General features: G+C 37.1%; 1 protein-coding gene across 1 annotated transcript in view; it reads right to left on the bottom strand.

The window, feature by feature from the left end:
- Positions 1-17809, bottom strand: part of LOC123514151 (rho GTPase-activating protein 190-like) — a 523040-nt gene that overhangs the window by 368280 nt on the left and 136951 nt on the right. The window contains exons 12-14 of the mRNA XM_045271800.1: positions 14863-15015; positions 10659-10773; positions 3271-3408 (exon numbers count right to left, since the gene is read on the bottom strand). Of these exons, the coding sequence (XP_045127735.1) occupies positions 3271-3408; positions 10659-10773; positions 14863-15015 (406 nt within the window). The remainder of the gene's footprint in view (positions 1-3270; positions 3409-10658; positions 10774-14862; positions 15016-17809) is intronic.

Below are 17809 nucleotides of genomic sequence, written 5' to 3'. Positions count from 1 at the left end.
ATTTTATGGGAGGAAGGCCTACGGAAAGATGTAAGGAAAATTATAAGCAATCTGGATATTAATAAATCAATGGGGCCTGATGGCATATCTGGGAGGTTGCTAAATGAATGTAAGGATCAATTGTTGAACCCTGTATTTGATATTGTGGAAACCTCCATACAAACAGGATTAGTCCCGAAAGAGTGGAAAAGAGCTGACATTGTGCCTATATATAAGAATGGTAGTAGAATGGAACCGCTAAATTATAGACCAGTATCGTTGACTAGTATATTGTGCAAGGTATGTGAAGAAGTAATTAAAGCTAAGTGGAGTGAGTATCTAGAAAGTGAAAACATTCTGAGTGAAAGACAGTTTGGTTTCAGAAAAGGAAGATCGTGTATCCAATTTATTATGTTTTTATTCAAGAGTGACTGACATACTACAACATAGAGAGGGATGGGTGGATGCTATCTACCTGGACTTGAGAAAGGCCTTTGATAAAGTACCACACAATAGACTGATGTGGAAACTAAAGAAGATTGGAGGAGTAAATGATAAACTAGCAAAATGGATGGAAAATTACTTAATGGGAAGAGAAATGAGAACAGTGGTGAGAGGAAGGAAGTCCGAGTGGAAGAAGGTAACCAGTGGAGTTCCACAAGGGTCAGTGCTTGGTCCCATCATGTTTTTGATTTATGTTAATGATATGCCAGTAGGAATTGACAGTTACATGAACATGTTTGCGGACGATACTAAAATTATGAGGAGAGTAAGAAAATGTGGAAGATTGTAACAAGTTACAGGAAGATCTTGATAAAATATATGAGTGGAGTAAGGAGTGGCAGATGGAATTTAACATAGAAAAGACCCATGTTATGAAAATAGGAAGAAGTAGATACAGACCAAACTGGGATTACAGGCTGGGTAATGAGAAAATTAAATAGACCAATGAGGAGAAAGACTTAGGAGTAACCATGCAAAACACTTTGTCACCGGAGAAACACATTAACAAGATTTTTTTGAAAACATAGAACATGCTTCAAAATATTGGCCTTGCGTTCCACTACCTAGATGAAGGAATGATGAAGAAGATATTATGTACCTTAATAAGACCCCAGTTAGAATATGCAGCTTGTGTCTGGTCACCGCATATGAAGAAAAATGTGAAGAAGGTAGAAAGGGTACAGAGGCTGGCAACAAGGATGGTACCAGGACTCAGGGAGTTAGACTATGAGGAAAGACTGAGGAAGCTGGGGCTGACCACATTAGAAGAGAGAAGAACAAGAGGAGACATGATAACTATGTATAAATTGGTGAACAAGATTGATATACTGGACAGAGAGTTGATAAAGGTGACCACAAGTAATCATCTCAGAGGACATGGAAAAAAGCTAATAAAAGACATCTGTCTAAATGATGTGAGAAAATACAGTTTCCCGCATCGTAGCATTGATAAGTGGAATAAACTGAGCAGTGATGTCGTTGACGCGGTGTGTGTCAATCAGATGAAAGAGAGATATGACAGGAATGGACAAGGAGACAGGACACAGAGAGCTTAGCTCGGGCCCTGTAATACACAAATAGGTAAATACAAATAGGTAAATACACACATGGTCTATGAGCTCTGAGCTCGCTCTGTAGTGAGAAAGACTGGCTGTGTGACCAGCAGACGACCGAGGTGAATTACACACAAACAACACACACACACACACACACACACACAAGGAAAAAGTTGGATAAATGTAGATATGGAGACAGGTCACTATGAGCCCTGCTTAAACCCTGTAATATACAACTAGGTAAATACACAAAGACCACTGCACACACATACACATAGTCTAATAGCAAAGTGGTTAGTGCGTCACTCATAATCGGGAGGGCTCTGGGTTTGAATCCTGGGTAAGGTTAGAAATAGTTGGGCATGGTTTCTTTCAGTGAAACCCCCGGTTCTCCTAGCATTGATTGGCTACCTGGTTTAGGTTGGAAGTTGTAATCTACTACTAGTTAGGAGAAACAAACTCTTAATAGAAAAATATAAAAGAGGTAGCCTTACCATCCCAAATCTGGTCTACTATGTTGTTCTGGTGCCATGTGGCACCATAGTATCAAACTGTAATATATCTCCATCGGGCTGAGTGTATACTTAACATGTTCCCTGTGGCCCCGTTTATAAAAATGGGTTCTAAGTACCTGTTGTACATGTAAAGTTTCATGGTAATCAGCCCAAACATGTATGATCCAAGCCTTTTCTACACACACCACCCTTGCAGGAGGCGCGAGTGGCGAGTCAAGAGGCAAGCCATGCCCGAGGGTATGCACTTACACAAAGCACAAGCAGCCTTCAGGGATGACTCTGTCAGAATATGAGCACTCAGTAATGCATTGGGAATATTCTATTAATATTTTAATATGCCGACGCATAATGTGCATCGCCTGCACTTTTGAGGATTTTTTTACCGACACTGTGTCATCGCTCGCAGGGTACAGGTTAAGATGTATGTTTGATAATACATAAATACATTGTACCATGTGCATTTTCACCAATCAGGATGCAATATGAATAAACAAATATTATCATTATTATTAGACTCACAAACGACAAGCCATATTACAGGCATCAAACTTGATTTTAAACATAATCAAATCAATTTGGAAAATTATTCACATTCATCAGATAGTGTGTCATGCATTTCACCTCACCATGTACCTCTGCACATGTACATAACATTTTCATAATTTCAGTTACATAATTAAAGACATTAAGATATAAGGATGTGTAAATAATTGGACTTGTAGACTTAGCCACTATACCATATAAAGGATAATGAAAGTAAAGGGTAATGGTGAGGGCATATACCATAGGTTGGTGTTAGCGAGTAAATTACGGTGATAATCTATCATAATAATGATATCAGATTATCAGTTATCCAATAACACTACTTACTGGACCTTTTTCTAATCACTATTTCTGTTGCCTTTGGCCAGTTTCCCTCCTACATAAAAAAAAAAACTTACCTTCTATTTACAAGTTGATCATCATCAGTGACACTAACAACCTTGATGCAAACCTACTCAGACTGGGAAGAATTTGTACTATTACCAACTCTTACACAAGCCCTGTTATTTACATAGAAGCTCTACAATGCTTAAGAAAATTTAAATCTAACTCTTATTCCATATACTTTCAAAACATTCAAAAGTCCTTTCCTGTCAATTCCATTCGACACTTTTTTCTTTCCTAAAAAAAATATTTATGTTAATGCCTTATTACAAAAATGTCTTCTACATAACCTTGAGGTACAAACCATGTGGAGTAAATTCAGGAGTCTTGAAAGAATTTTGAGGAAGAGAGACATCTCCATCTATACTGCGATAATCCAATGAGAATACTTGGTTGTCTAATTCAAACTCATCATCTTCACACACAGACTGCAATATAACAAATATCAGTATTATGAGTTAATCCAAGATTATCAAGCAGTTAAAGTAAAAGAAAAAACATATGTAAGCATATTAAGAGAGAGAGAGAGAGAGAGAGAGAGAGAGAGAGAGAGAGAGAGAGAGAGAGAGAGAGAGAGAGAGAGAGAGAGAGAGAGAGAGAGAGAGAGAGAGAGAGAGAGAGAGAGAGAGAGAGAGAGAGAGAGAGAAATTTGTATCCAATTAACTTTTCAGTACAATATCCACATATAAATATCTTTTAAATCACGTGATACATAGCTCAACAGCACAAACCTTAAAAATATATCAATGAGTAATGTTGAGTTTCTTCAAAACTGGGACATACCATGAAAAAATATGCTCCCCACCCTTAGATAATTGTATAGAAGAAAGGAAATACAGGCAGCCCCGCTTAACAAAGGGGTCACGTTCCTAAAAACTTCGTTAAGTGAAACTTCGTTAAGCGAACCGATTATAACAAGTTTAACCCCTGACTTGAACTTCCATTGAGAGTAAGCAAAGCAAGAGTGCATCATAGTACAGTGAAAGGTTTAATGAAAGTAAAATTTATTAAGTTTAACATTTAGACAGTTAAATTTAATTTAAGTCATTATAATGTACACTAATGTATGTATGTACGTAACTTTATAATGTTGATGATCTTAAATTTATGAAGGGAGGGAGAGTGAAACGGGAAAGACACTAACCGGCAACCTGTGGAATGTAAACAAAGGGCGCATCATTGTACGCATACAAAACTTATTTCCACAAGGCTTTCCATTTTATCCATTGTAGAGTCATGAGTTCAGGTGGTTCTTTTAGCTTTCAAGGAAGATACAGTCTCACCAGTCTTCTTAATAGAGTCTGCTGACTTGAAAATATTAGAGACAGTATATGGAGTCAAGATGGTGGCCAGCAATGCTATAGTTTTCTCGCCTCTCTCGTGTCTGTGAATAACATCCAGCTTCACTTCAAGAGTAAGAGACCTCCTGGTCTTCTAAGGAACGCTAGGCCACATTGCAGGGCGTTTTGGTGGTAAGTTCAGCGAGTGAAGACGAGCTGCTGCTGACGGTTTATGGGAGTGAGATAGATAGATAGATGTAAGATGTGCTATTGCCTTTACAACGGCAGAGCAATTTTCTTTTCTTGCTTCAGGGCTGGGTCAGAGCTAAGTCACTCTTTGTTTTTCTAGTTTTCCAAAGTTCTTCCACATACAGTGTATATTTTTCTATTTCACCTTCACTTACTGGGTTGAACAAAAGAACTTTTTCTAATATGGTGTCTTCTGTAATTGCATATCTGCTGGGTATGTCTTTTAGTCGTTGGCAGTGTAATAAAAAGTGTTGTAGTGTTTCACTTTCTCCTTCCTGGCAGATGTCACACTTTTCCTCCCCTCCACTAAACCTCTTCCTCCAGTTTAGTTGTAAAGAATTAGTTCGGCACCTGAACAATAATTTAGATTTAAATGTATTATCATATATGTTTTCTTCCTTGATTTCTTTTTTATTCATAAAGAACATATTCAACGTTGATTTTCCTTCCATTCCTGCCCTCCATTTCCTTTCTCCCCATATCCTTACTCTCTCCTTCATGTTCTCTTCAGTCATTTGATTTAATTCTACCATATTGCTTATGTTGACTTGTTTCATATACCCTCTTATTATTTTAAGCCACTGACTTCCTTTACTATTTTTCCTTCATTTCTTGTATTATTTCCCTTAATAAATCATTATTTCCTTTCAATATATGTTTTGTGTAACATAATTTCATTTTATATCTCTTTCTTCCATGGTGGCACTTCCTACTTCTCCTCGTAATGCCTCTACTGCCACATAATTTGGTACTCCTAAAATATGTCTCCAAACTTTATTTTCTATTCTTTGTAGTTGTTCCAGTTCTGTTTTATTCCAGTCCACTACTGCTCCTCCTGTGAGTAGACTTGGCAACACTACACACTTCCAGTATGTTTTTCCTATTAAAATCTTATTACATGATCTTGCCGCCACTGAAAAAGCTAAGTTTTACATTTTTCTTGCCAATTCAATTTTAATTTCTTTATATTTCTTCATATGCTTTCTTTCTTCTGTAATCCTTATTCCTAGATATTTAATTTCTTTTACTACCTCAATATCCTTAATCTTTTCTGGTTTAGGTTCTTTTCTATTTATAATCAAATATTGGCTCTTTTGTATATTGATGTTCAGCCCACATTCAGCAGAAGTCTCTGTCACTAAAGTTATCATCTGCTCCATTTCTTTCCTGCTGTTTGATAATAGAAGCCCGTCATCTGCATAGAACAATACTGGAATGTATAGTTTATTGTTTTTAAATCCCATGTGGCTTTCATTTATCTTTTTAATAATATGATTAACAAGTAGCACAAAGAGCAGTGGGGATCCTGTACACCCTTGTCGTATGCCACTGCTTACTGTGACATCCCCAACTTTCCTCTGGCCCAAGAACATCTGTGTTTTGTCATTTGTGTATAGTGTTACTATAGTGTCTATTATCTTGGGGTTGCATTCATAGTATTTTAACACCTTTATTAAATCTTTTCTGTTTACGGAATCAAAGGCTTTTTCAAAATCTATAGCTGTAATTACTAGTTCCTGTTTCATTTGTTTGCTATTTTCTATGCAGTAGTTTAAAATGAATAAATTATCCTCTAGTCGTCTGCCTTCCGTAAATCCTGCTTGCAATACAATCATTTCTCCAAGTGACTTAATGTGTTCCAAGAGTTTTCCTTTAATTAAATTCATAGTAAGCTTATAGTTGGTATTTGTTAGGGCTATTGGTCTGTGCTCTTTTACTTTTGGCTTATTTGTTTTGGCAATCATTACTGTTTTTGATATCTTCCATTCGTCTGGTACTTAATTTTTATTTATGACATGATTTAGGCAAATTGTTAAGGCTTGCAAACACGTTAGATTTTCTTTAAACCATTTTAATATTTCTCCTTATATCTTATCTGGACCTGGTTGTTTTCTACTTTTTATTTTACTTAGTGCACTTTTCACATCTTCTTCCCTCCCACCCCATTGCTTTACCTTGCTGCCACATTACTGTACCTTCTAAACTATCCATATGTTCCAGTATTTGTTTGGGGAAATATTGTATTTGGTCATCAGCAGTGTAGTTAATCATTAATTTTCCTGTACCATCAGGTTCCAAATTTCCTCTTAGTGCATCATAGTGTTCTTTTAAGTTTTCTGGTATTAGTGTTATTTCATTTCTCCTTCCGTACACTATTCTAGGGGTTCTTTCTCTCCTTCTTATCTCAGCAGTATATTCTTCTTTAATTTGCTCATTCCATTCTTCATTAATCTCATTTGGGTGCTTTCTGTATATTGTATTCCAATATTCTACCATTTTTTCAGGCAATACATCCCAGTCTATCCTGTTCCCTACCTCAATCATAAACTGCAATTTCCTTTTCCTCCTTTTGGTTAACTCCCCTTAATTTATTTATCATATTCCACATTTTCTTTCCAGAATCCTTTGCTTCTTTAATTTCTTAAGTAATCTTTTTCTCATGTATAGTCATTTCATCCCTTATTCTCTGTTGTACTTTCCTCTTTTGTTTATTGTACAATTCCTCATAATGCTCTCTTTCGTTTATATTGCTTGCATTTCTTTTCAGCCTATTATATTTTTTCCTTAATTTAATTTCTCTCCGAATCTCTCCAGTCATCCATACTGGTTCTTCGACTGTCTTATTATCTAAAAAAGTGACCTTTTTCCTATATTTCTTCTTAAGGGTTACATCTGCATTATCCTTTATTAGCATTTCTAGTTTTTTCATATCTATATGTTCTCCCCTACCATTTATTTCTTCTGTCATCCTGCATTTTTGTCAAGAATTGCTCCTTTAATATTTCACAGTCTGTTTTATAATACTCTCTCTCCAAAACTTCTGTTCGTTTCCCTTCTTGGTTTGTATCTATATTAAATACTGACTGCAATAAACAATGATCAGAAAAATCAAATATACCTTTTTCTTCATCAATGACCATAGTTTCAAAATACTTGTACATAGATTCATTAACTAACATGAAGTCAACTGCACTTCCTATGTTTCCTTGCCTCCTTGTTATCTCCCCTTCACATTTCTGATCATCATTTAATAGTATCATATTCCATTTTTCCATAATATCTAAAACCAATTTTCCATTATAATTTAAAGGTTGTGGTCCTATAAATCCAAGATGTCCATTGAAGTCTCCTAATAAAATAACCATCTCCTCGTCTTGGACTTTTTTAAGTTCTTCTCCAATTTTCTTTATTATTTTTCCATTACGTTCTTTATCAACACATCTATATATTTAAGTAGCATAATTATCACAACATTCCTTATTTTAATTTCTACTTTCAAAATATCACAGTTATCACATTCCTTTTCATAAATATCACAGCCGTGATATCACGCTCATATATCAACACTGATAGTCCTCCTCCTTTTTTATCATTCATATCTCATTTTTTCCACACACATTACTCCTTTTGAGAAGTCCACCTTCTTATACTTCTGTTGTGTTTCTACCAAACATACAATGCAACATTCATTCATCTCCTCTTTCAATAGTTCTTCCACTTCCAAACTTTTTGCTCTTGTTAATCCCTGTATATTTATTAGTTTTACTTTCACTTCTCTTTTAAGATCCCTACCTAAAAATTTCTCTGCAGAAGTTTTCCGCACTTGATATACCATCCTGTTTCTCCATTCTCCTTTTTCACTTTCAGTTCCTCTCTCAAGTTCTTATCTGTCTCTCGTTCTTTTTTGGTCATATCAGGGGCTATCATAATGCTTTTTAATCTCTCACTCTCTGCATTCCTTAAGTTTTTTGCCTTCTTCGGTATATCAAATTTCTCTAACATACCTTAATCTTACTAACAAAGGTCTAGGCTTTGGTAACTGACCTCTGCCATCACCTATCGCATTCCTCTTACCAAGTCTTATTGTCTTTTCTATTTCCACATTTCTCACTCCCACTCCTATTTCAAAAACTTCATTGCATCTCTCCTTGTTGTCCTGTTCTCTCTCATAACCTTGTTCCTTATCGGATTCGTGAACCCCATACAAGACAAGGTTATTAAGCCTATTCCTTTTATCATCTTCTTCTCTAACAACTTCTAAAACTTTTTCTGAAATTTCTTCAATCAGGGTTTCCTCTATATTTACTCCCTTTTCTATTGATTCTACTTTACTTTCCAGTGCCAGCAGTCTCTCTTGTAATTCTTCATTTTTAATCTTTAGAATCATATTCTCTTCTTTTAATTCTCTCACCATTGTTTTCATCCCTCTTTGTTGCCCTCTGCACATCCTACAGTTCCATGCAACTATATCCCTTAGCTCCACAATCTTCTCATACTCCTTTGCGGTCACCTGTTCACAGCCGCAATGGAACCACCAATCACAGACCTCACACATAAGACCATTTTGATTCCCTCTCACCTTCACTTTACAGGTTCCACAATTATCATTCTCTCCCTGCTGTATCACTTCTTCCTCTTTACCTTCCCGAGACCTATCACTTAGGTTTTTCCCTCCATTGTTGGCCTTCGTGGCCTCACAACTCCTGCATATCTCTTTGGTGTTTATCTTTCCGTCAAAACCACATCTTCTGCACGTCTTCTTCTTTGTTCCTCTCCCTCCTTCTTTATACATGATTCACTTGGTACTTTACCACTTATAGTCGTAATTTCCGTATAAACAGCCAGACTTTAGCCCTGAACTGCCAGCCGCAGCTCCTCCAACCGTGTGTTGTCCACGAGAGGCTTGATCTTGATCTTTATCTTGATTCTAGAGGTGTCCCAGGATTTGTCCTGAGGCAGGCCTTAGTATTTGTGGCTCCTGGTGTATTCAAAAGCTTGTCGGCTTGCGTGATACGGTGGGGCTTTCAAACTTGGAAAAAATTACCTGGATAAAACTTCGTTAAAGCGAGTTTGGTGTTCATTAAACGAGCAGATGGTAGTAAAATGAAACCTTCGTTGTAGTGAAATTTCGTTGTGTGAACCTTCGTTAAACGGGGGTTGCCTGTATATGTAAATGCTTTAACTATAAGGGTATAAGTTTGCAAACTGTGGTAAGGTGCTTATGAAGAAGATAAAAGCAAATGATATCAAAAATGGACAAGGAGATTTAAGAGGGAAGAGGTTGTATATACCAGATCTTTGGAACAAGGATGTTGTGTGAGAATTAGACTAAAGGGATTTAGAAAAAGTTTATCATAAGGCTGACAGGAAAGGACTGTGGGATGTTCTAAAAGTATGTAGAGTTGGAGGCAATTTGTTGGAAAGAAGGAAGAGAATCTATGTAACTAAACAAGAAATAAGTTGGTAATGATGTGAGTATGTTCTTCCTAGTCCTAGCCAGAGTAAATTTGCAGCGAAATTGTGTAATGTCACCATTGTGATAAAAGAAGAGAATATGATGGTTTTAGGCAGAGCCCAGAGTTTGATTTGTGGGGAAGAAGGGTATGGGATCTGGAGTCAGCTACTGCTTAGTGATGATACAGTTCTGGTGGCTGACTTATAGAGAGGAAGCTGAAAAAAACTAGAGGAGTTTGGGCATGTTTGCAGAAAGAGAAAAGCTGAAAGTGAATGCTGGTAAAAGTAAAGCAATGAAATGTTCAAGAAATATGGAGTAAAAACAATGGTTATATGGAATGGAGAACAGATAGAAAAGGTGTACTAAAACAAAAATTAGGGATCAAGAGTTGCAGTGGGGGTAAGAGCTGAGACAGAGGTATATTTTAAGTTGAAAAAACAAAAAAGTACTTAGTAGACTGATAAAGATTGTTAAGGGGATCAACAAGTTTATTTTTGCTTCTATCATTTATGAACCAAACTGAACTAAATTCTTATGAGATATAGAATTTCTCTGAGGTTAATTACATGTAAGTCTCATTAAATTTGCAGTAATATTTCTTTTCTTTTTAAGTTAAAAAAAAATTCAGTTTAGGTTTTTGCTTATTTTAACAACAGTTCTCTTGTATTTTCTTAAAAACTTGTCACAAGATACTTTGACAGTTTTCTAAGAAAGATTTTTGATAAAATTTTCATTTTAAGTTTTGCTGTTGAGAATTTAAAGCAAAGCTAAATTATAATAACACAGAAAATCTGAAACAAAAATAATATAAGAAAATTCCCAAAACTTATTAGAACATCAATCAGCTCTCTTGCCAAAAAAGAGGTTCTGAAATATGGCTTATAAAATCACTAAGCCTACACAAGCTACTCACCCTGATGACATTTTGAAGGTCTTCTGCCAGCCCCTGGTTGCCTAGCAGGACCAGGTTGACATGAGGATCTGAGACAGTCTTACTACCCCAAGTTCCTGAACCAGGACGACTATTGCTGCAATAGATAGAAAGGGGAGAGGCAAGGGGGAATGCTGTTATTCAGGATTAATAATTTTAGAAGAAAACACAGTATAAAATAAAAAAAAAAAAAATTATAGCTAAAATACAAAAATCTTGAAGGTTTACATGAAATATTCCAACAATGAAGCAGTCAGCAGCACATCTATATTCTTAGAATTACATACATACATGTATGTGTGTGTGTGTGTGTGTGTGTGTGTGTGTGTGTGTGTATATATATATATATATATATATATATATATATATATATATATATATATATATATATATATATATATATATATATATATATATATATATATATATATATATATATATATATATATATATATATATAGTCCGCTAAAAGTTTGTGTGGCTCCGACGCAACAAGCGTAAAACAAATGAGAGTGAGCCCTACATATCATTAACCTTTGTATTGATCTTTTTTTGTCATAGAGGCATCCTTTAACTGTCCAGCAATCTTACAGAAGTTTTCCCTATAATATGGCTTCTCTGTTTTCTCTATATTAGTGAACGATACTCTACGCAATGTATTCGCAATGTATCGCCCGGTATCGCGTGACAAGGCAATGGTGAGGACCACGCATGATTATGATCGTCATACCCAACTTTATGCATATATTGATTGATTGAACATGACTCACTAAGATGGCATTTTTCAAACTTATGGCAGACGTAAGATAGATACATCTGTTCTCATTATAATAACGAAGGTTAATGAACAGGTGAAATAGCCCTTTATCCATGAATTACGTTTTATGGTAACGTAATTCACCGATAGAGACAGTGTGTCGAGTCTCTCTCATAGCCAGCTGATAATGACATCGTACATCAGGCAGTGTCAGTGCAAAGCTCTGCTACTGTAACCGCCTTGGGGTATGTTTCACGGGCTCCAAGCTGGCAGTTTTTTTCAAACGGTCTGCGAGTAAGGTGACCTTGACACAGTCTCATTGTTCACTACACGGAGTATATGGAAAATTCCAGGCACTCTACAAAGGAGCAGCTGGCAAGCATTGTGTCCTTCTACAGGTCAGGGCAGTCTGTGAAGGATATTTCTAAAATTGTAGGATTGGCAGAACGAACTGTTCAAAAATGGGTCAAGCACTACAAGGATGGTGGCGCCGTGGATTTACCGGAGCATGGACACCGCTCTGGGAGGCCATTAAAAGTTACGCAACAGACTGCTAATATAATCAGGCGGCAAGTCGAGGGTAACCCACGGATTTCAGCAAGTGAAATAAAGGAAAATAACCCACTCTTGCTGGCTGATGTCTCCAAGAGGATGGTGCAGCGTACCCTCCACAACAGGCTACGATACCGCAGCTGTCGCCCTCGCCGCAAGCCTCGTCTCACTCAGCAGCAAGTGAAGAACAGGATTGCTTTCTGCCGGAAATGTTTAGAGTGGGATGCAGCAAAGTGGCGGCGGGTCCTGTGGAGTGATGAATCACTTTTTTCTGTGGCTGGGAACAGAGGTGGAAAGTGTACCGTCGCAGTGGCAGCGACCCTCTTGACCCACGCTACACACGCCTGACTGAAAAATTCCTTGACAGTGTTATGGTGTGGGGTGCTTTTGGGTACCATGGCCAGGGACAATTAGTTGTGCTGCCGAGGAATGAAAACCTCAATAAAAAACACCAACCTGGAGCTTTTGTGTGACCACCTGCCTGAATGTTGAGGCTTGCCACACTGACATTTTTATGCAGGACGGGGCACTATGCCATACTGCCCGTGATGTACAGCAGTGGCTAAAAGACTGTCAGGTAGACTTTATTGTAGACTGGCCAGGAAATTCTCCAGATTTAAATCCCATCAAATACCTGTGGGCCATCATTAAAAGGGATCTATTAAGGCAGCACGACACATGCACCATCCCGCAGCTGATCAAGGCAGTGCAGCAGGCGTGGAGGAATATCGACGCAGAACATCTAAAAAACTTAGCTGATTCTGTACCTAAACATCTCAAGGAGTGCCTGAAGAAGAAAGGAAGATCATTGAAATACTAACCAAGAAAGGAAGATCATTGAAATACTAACCATTTGTAAGTGCTCATTATATTACTGTTAATGTACTGTTTGATGCCGCTTACGGTTATTGTGTTGGTGCCACACGAACTTTTGGCGCGGACTGTATATATATATATATATATATATATATATATATATATATATATATATATATATATATATATATATATATATATATATATAGGGTAAGGACACGTAAAGGCATCCATGATGGAGGACCAAAATCTATTTTTAACAATGTTTCACCGAGTCTTTCAGCATCATCAGGTTTAACTATAAAAGAGATAAAATTTAAGTTAAATGACAAATATGTCTAAAATATAACCATAGAGTAAAAAATTCAGATAATTTAACATTTATAAAAAACTAAATATAATTTTCTATTACGGTGGGTCATTACCTTTCTGTTAGTGGAGTTGTGAGGTGAGTGAGAGGAAAGGGGAAGGGAGGTCTCAACAAGAACTTCAATGAAACCACAATTGAGATATGAACAAAGCTAGAGAATAGTTAAAGAGTGAGAAGTAGTTTGGTTATTTAGTTCAGGTTTCAGTTTATGAATAAGTAAAGATTCGAGAATTTTTATGTCGCTCGGGTAATTAGCTTTCATTAAAATATTAATGAATTACTAATGAAATACCGCGGTATTTCATTAGTAATTCATTATCAGTGCCACGGACTTGAGGTTATCCTCATGGCATGAGTATATATGAATACTAAGATATGATATCCATTATAGCAGGCAATAGAGGAGTGGAAACAAATTTAATATCGTGGTGAAAGCAACACGCAAGCTAAAAAGATCACAAGAAGAAGAAGAAGCGGCTGAGTCGCCGCAAGTCTCCACCTCGTCTGTGGCCGATCTCATCTCTGCTTTATTATTTGGTATTCCATGTAAGATTTCACTTTATGCATTACAAAACAATCCTTTCTTAGTGGAAACAGAATAACTAGCGTTGACACAAACATCTTTATTTTCTAATCATTTTCTTCCTTATAAATCAGACATTTCGACATTTCAGTATGTCATCATCAGTGGTCTAAAAATAATAAAAATATATTAGAATTCTAAAACACAATAAAAAATTATACAATGTGTGTTTTAAAATTCTAATATATTTTTATTATTTTTAGACCACTGAGGATGACATACTGAGATGTCGAAACGTCTGATATATAAGGAAGAAAATGGTTAGAAAATAAAGATGTTTGTGTCAACCCTGGTTATTGTTTCTACTGAAGCCGAGGTTCCCCACGAACAGACCTGTCTCTAATCCTTTCTTAGGACAAAGTTTGTAAAAAGCTAATAGAAATGTTGTTTTGTGAACATAAATGCATATATAAGACAGTAACACCACCTCTCGAGGTGGTGTTCCCAGCAACCTCAGAGCAACCTTGTCACTGTCCCTCCAAGCGTTCATGGATGCCATTTCGCGGCAGGAGGTTGCTCTGACGTTGTTAAAGTTTCTTGGATCCAGCTCCTGGCAGCCAATGAGCGCTTTTAGGCGGGCTACCAACCTCCACCCGCCAACAGCAACGAATCTATGTGGATGCTATTTTACAAAGGTTGGTATGTGACCAGAAGGTTGCTATGGAGGTTGTCTGTACTCTGTACCAACATAGACAACAACCAGCTTCTTGGATCTGGCCCCAGAAGCGCTAGAGACAGAGGCGGGGAGCCAACTAATCACAGCGAAGCTGCCGCATTCGGTCCCTTACCTGGCAAATTCAAACCCAGAAAATTCGCTAAAACGAATGTGGTTGTACGTTATGCGGACTTTTTGGTCTAACTTTATATAGTACGTTAAACCGGAAATTTGTTAGACGAACGCTCGTTAAGCAGAATATTACTGTTTAGAAAAAAAAAAAAAAGACATCAGAATAGCCAACGATATAGGAAAGACATGCCAAGTAAAAGTGAAAGGGCTAAAGCATCATGTCAGAGAGTTGTGCTTATCCATCATCACAACATAAAACCAACAAATCTTTGGTAACAATCATAACAATTTCACTAAATTGCATTAATTTTATATATTTACCTTGCTGCCTTATTGGCGATGATTTTCTCAATGAGACAATCCATGCAGTTTGGAAATGTTGGACAGTGCTCCTTCTTAGGGCAATGAACAAAGCCAAGATGTTGAAGCAATAAGAGAGTTCTTTCACTCTCTAACCTGTCCAAGGCCTTATACCTGTTGAGAGAAAATATCACATAATAAAAACATCTTCAAATACCTTAGAAGTACTTAGATTTATGTAATTAACACAAAAAACCACATATATTAATCTAAAAAAAAAGTCAGAAAATAAGGTATGTTAAGGGGAGCGCCCGGTTTAGATCGGTGTTGCTTTATATCTGGTAAATATTCATGAATCACTCTGATTTCTATGTTGTGAAGTATTGGCAACATGTACATCAATATTAGACATTCAGCCCCATTCTAGTCCCCGAACACGCCATGCAATTGCAATTCCAACTAAAACTTACGAGTGTTATTCTGGCGTTATTATTAGCCCCACACCCTTCATTTTCCTGTGGCTAAGAAACCTTATGATATGAAATGTTTTAACATCGTTAGATTTTTTCATTTCAGCTTTTGTTTTGTTTTATGATTTTTGTCAATATCTTTTGTTTATTTTTAATTTTTTTTTTATCAAAATAAAAAAAAAAAATAATAATACAAAATTACAGGTCATATATATAACAAAATTGCGACATGAATGAAAAAGTATTATTGTCCTTTATAATTTTTTTTTTTTCACTGAAATCAAGCTAAAATTGGCTTCAAAATAGATTTTAGAAGGGGAATAACTTATGTTTTGAGATACGGGCCGATAAAGTTTATTGATTGATCTCGATCCAGTTATAATACACTAGGAAGTTTATTCAGGTTTACTATATGTTCTTTTTTTATTATCTACAATATCATAATACAATTAGATGTATTTCTAAGCACATCAGGCTTCTAGTCCCCCCTCTGTCAATGATATGTTGGTCCTGAAGATGCTTTTCTTCTGACGCCCAGCTCTCACTTTTTCTGGTTGTGATGTGTTCTTGAAGTTGTATGTTGTGCAGTGAATGGTTATGGTGTTCTCATACACATCAGGTTTGAAACTGTAGTGAAAGGCAGGTTCTGGGCATGAACGAGAGGAAAGTAGGTTTTTCATCCTCCTTTTCGTCAGCATGACAAGCTCGTCGTCACTATCCACATCTTCATTTCCTTTCTCAATATTTTGTAAAAGAGCTTCTCTAATTGTGAGTAATGAGGCCTTTTCTTCTTTTTTTCCTTTTCTTTGTTCTGCGTGAGATGTGCTGGGCTGTGATGTGGGAGTGGCAGGCAGTGGTGTGGCAGTGGCAACACTGGTGGTGGGTGACGCAAGGATGTGTACTGGAGCATCTAAGGTGTCAGGTTCAACACACTGTCTTTTTATTCTTTGAATTTCCATACTCATACTTCAGGTATCCTTCCTCTGCTTATTCCTCTTAGACACCTATCCCATGGATGGCATGTAGGTAAATAAGCAGGATGCAGTACCTAAATTACGTGCTATCTAGCAGAATGAAAGCCGGGTAGTGAGAGACACAGCGACAGCCCATCTCTGTGATAGCTTTCCCCTATACTGAGTTTCGCTGGTGGCCTTGGCCAATGGAACCCATACACACACACTCACTTTCAATGTTGCTGTATCATGTCTACCAAAAAAAGTTAAGATTTTTGCCTTTTTTTCGTAGTTTTGAGTAAAAGAAACTGATTCTGCTGATGTAAACAAACGCACATGGTTGAGTACAGGACCTTAAAATGGGATTTAAACGGACACCAGAGCGCGTTTTGGCATAAAACTTCACGAAATAATAGTTAACGTGTATATCTACCACATTTTTTCCCACAAAAAATATTTTTTCATATTTTTTCAGTCTCTAAACCGGACGCTCCCTTAACTTGATATTACCATATGATTATGACACTTGAGAGCTACTTAATAGAACTTCAACAACTATAAGCTCAACATCAGCAGCTTCAGACTATTTAGAGGGAGAAGTACTGCTCTTTTTTTTTTTTTTTTTTTTACATTACAAGGGCACTGGCCAAGGGCAAACAAAGTGTTGGAAAAAAAAAAATCCCGCTGGTTGCCAGGCCCTGTTAAGAAGAAAGTAGAAAGAGAAAAAACAAAAAAAATCTAAAAGGAGGGTCCAGTTAACGTAAGAGGTGTCTTGACACTCCTCTTTTGAAAGAGTTTAAGTCATAGGCAGGTGGAAATACAGACACAGGTAGAGAGTTCCAGAGTTTACCAGTGTAGGGAATGAAGGAGTGAAGATACTGGTTAACTCTTGCATTAGGAAGATGGACAGAATAGGGATGAGAAGAAGTAGAGAGTCTTGTGCAGCGAGGCCGCAGGAGGGGGAAGGCATGCAGTTAGCAAGTTCAGAAGAGCAGACAGCATGAAAACAGCGGTAGAAGACAGATAAAGATGCAACATTGCGGCGGTGACTTAAAGAATCAAGACAGTCAGTTAGAGGAGAAGAGTTGATAAGACGAAAAGCTTTAGATTCCACCTTGTTTAGTAAAGCTGTGTGTGGATCCCCCAGACATGAGAGCCATACTCCATACACGGGCGGATAAGGCCCTTGTACAGAGCAAGCAGCTGGGAGGGAGAGAAAATGGACGAAGACGCCATAGGACACCTAACTTCTTGGAAGCTGATTTAGCAAGAGTAGAGATGTGAAATTTCCAGTTTAGATTTTTAGTGAAGGATAGACCGAGTGTGTTTAATGTAGAGGAGAGGGAAGTTGAGTGTTATTGAAGAAGAGAGGATAGTTGTCTGGAAGGTTATGTCGAGTAGATAGTTGTAGAAATTGAGTTTTTGAGGCATTGAACAAAACCAGGTTTTCTCTGCCCCAATCAGAAACAAGTGAAAGATCAGAAGTTAGGCGTCCTATAGCATCTCGCCTTGAGTCATTTAATTGTTGTTGGGTTGGGCGTCTGT

This window comes from Portunus trituberculatus, chromosome 37, assembly GCF_017591435.1.
Source record: "Portunus trituberculatus isolate SZX2019 chromosome 37, ASM1759143v1, whole genome shotgun sequence".
In the NCBI taxonomy this organism is placed as follows: Eukaryota; Metazoa; Arthropoda; class Malacostraca; order Decapoda; family Portunidae; genus Portunus; species Portunus trituberculatus.
The sequence above is the reverse complement of the archived record's forward strand: the minus strand, read 5'-3'. Positions and strand labels throughout refer to the sequence as shown.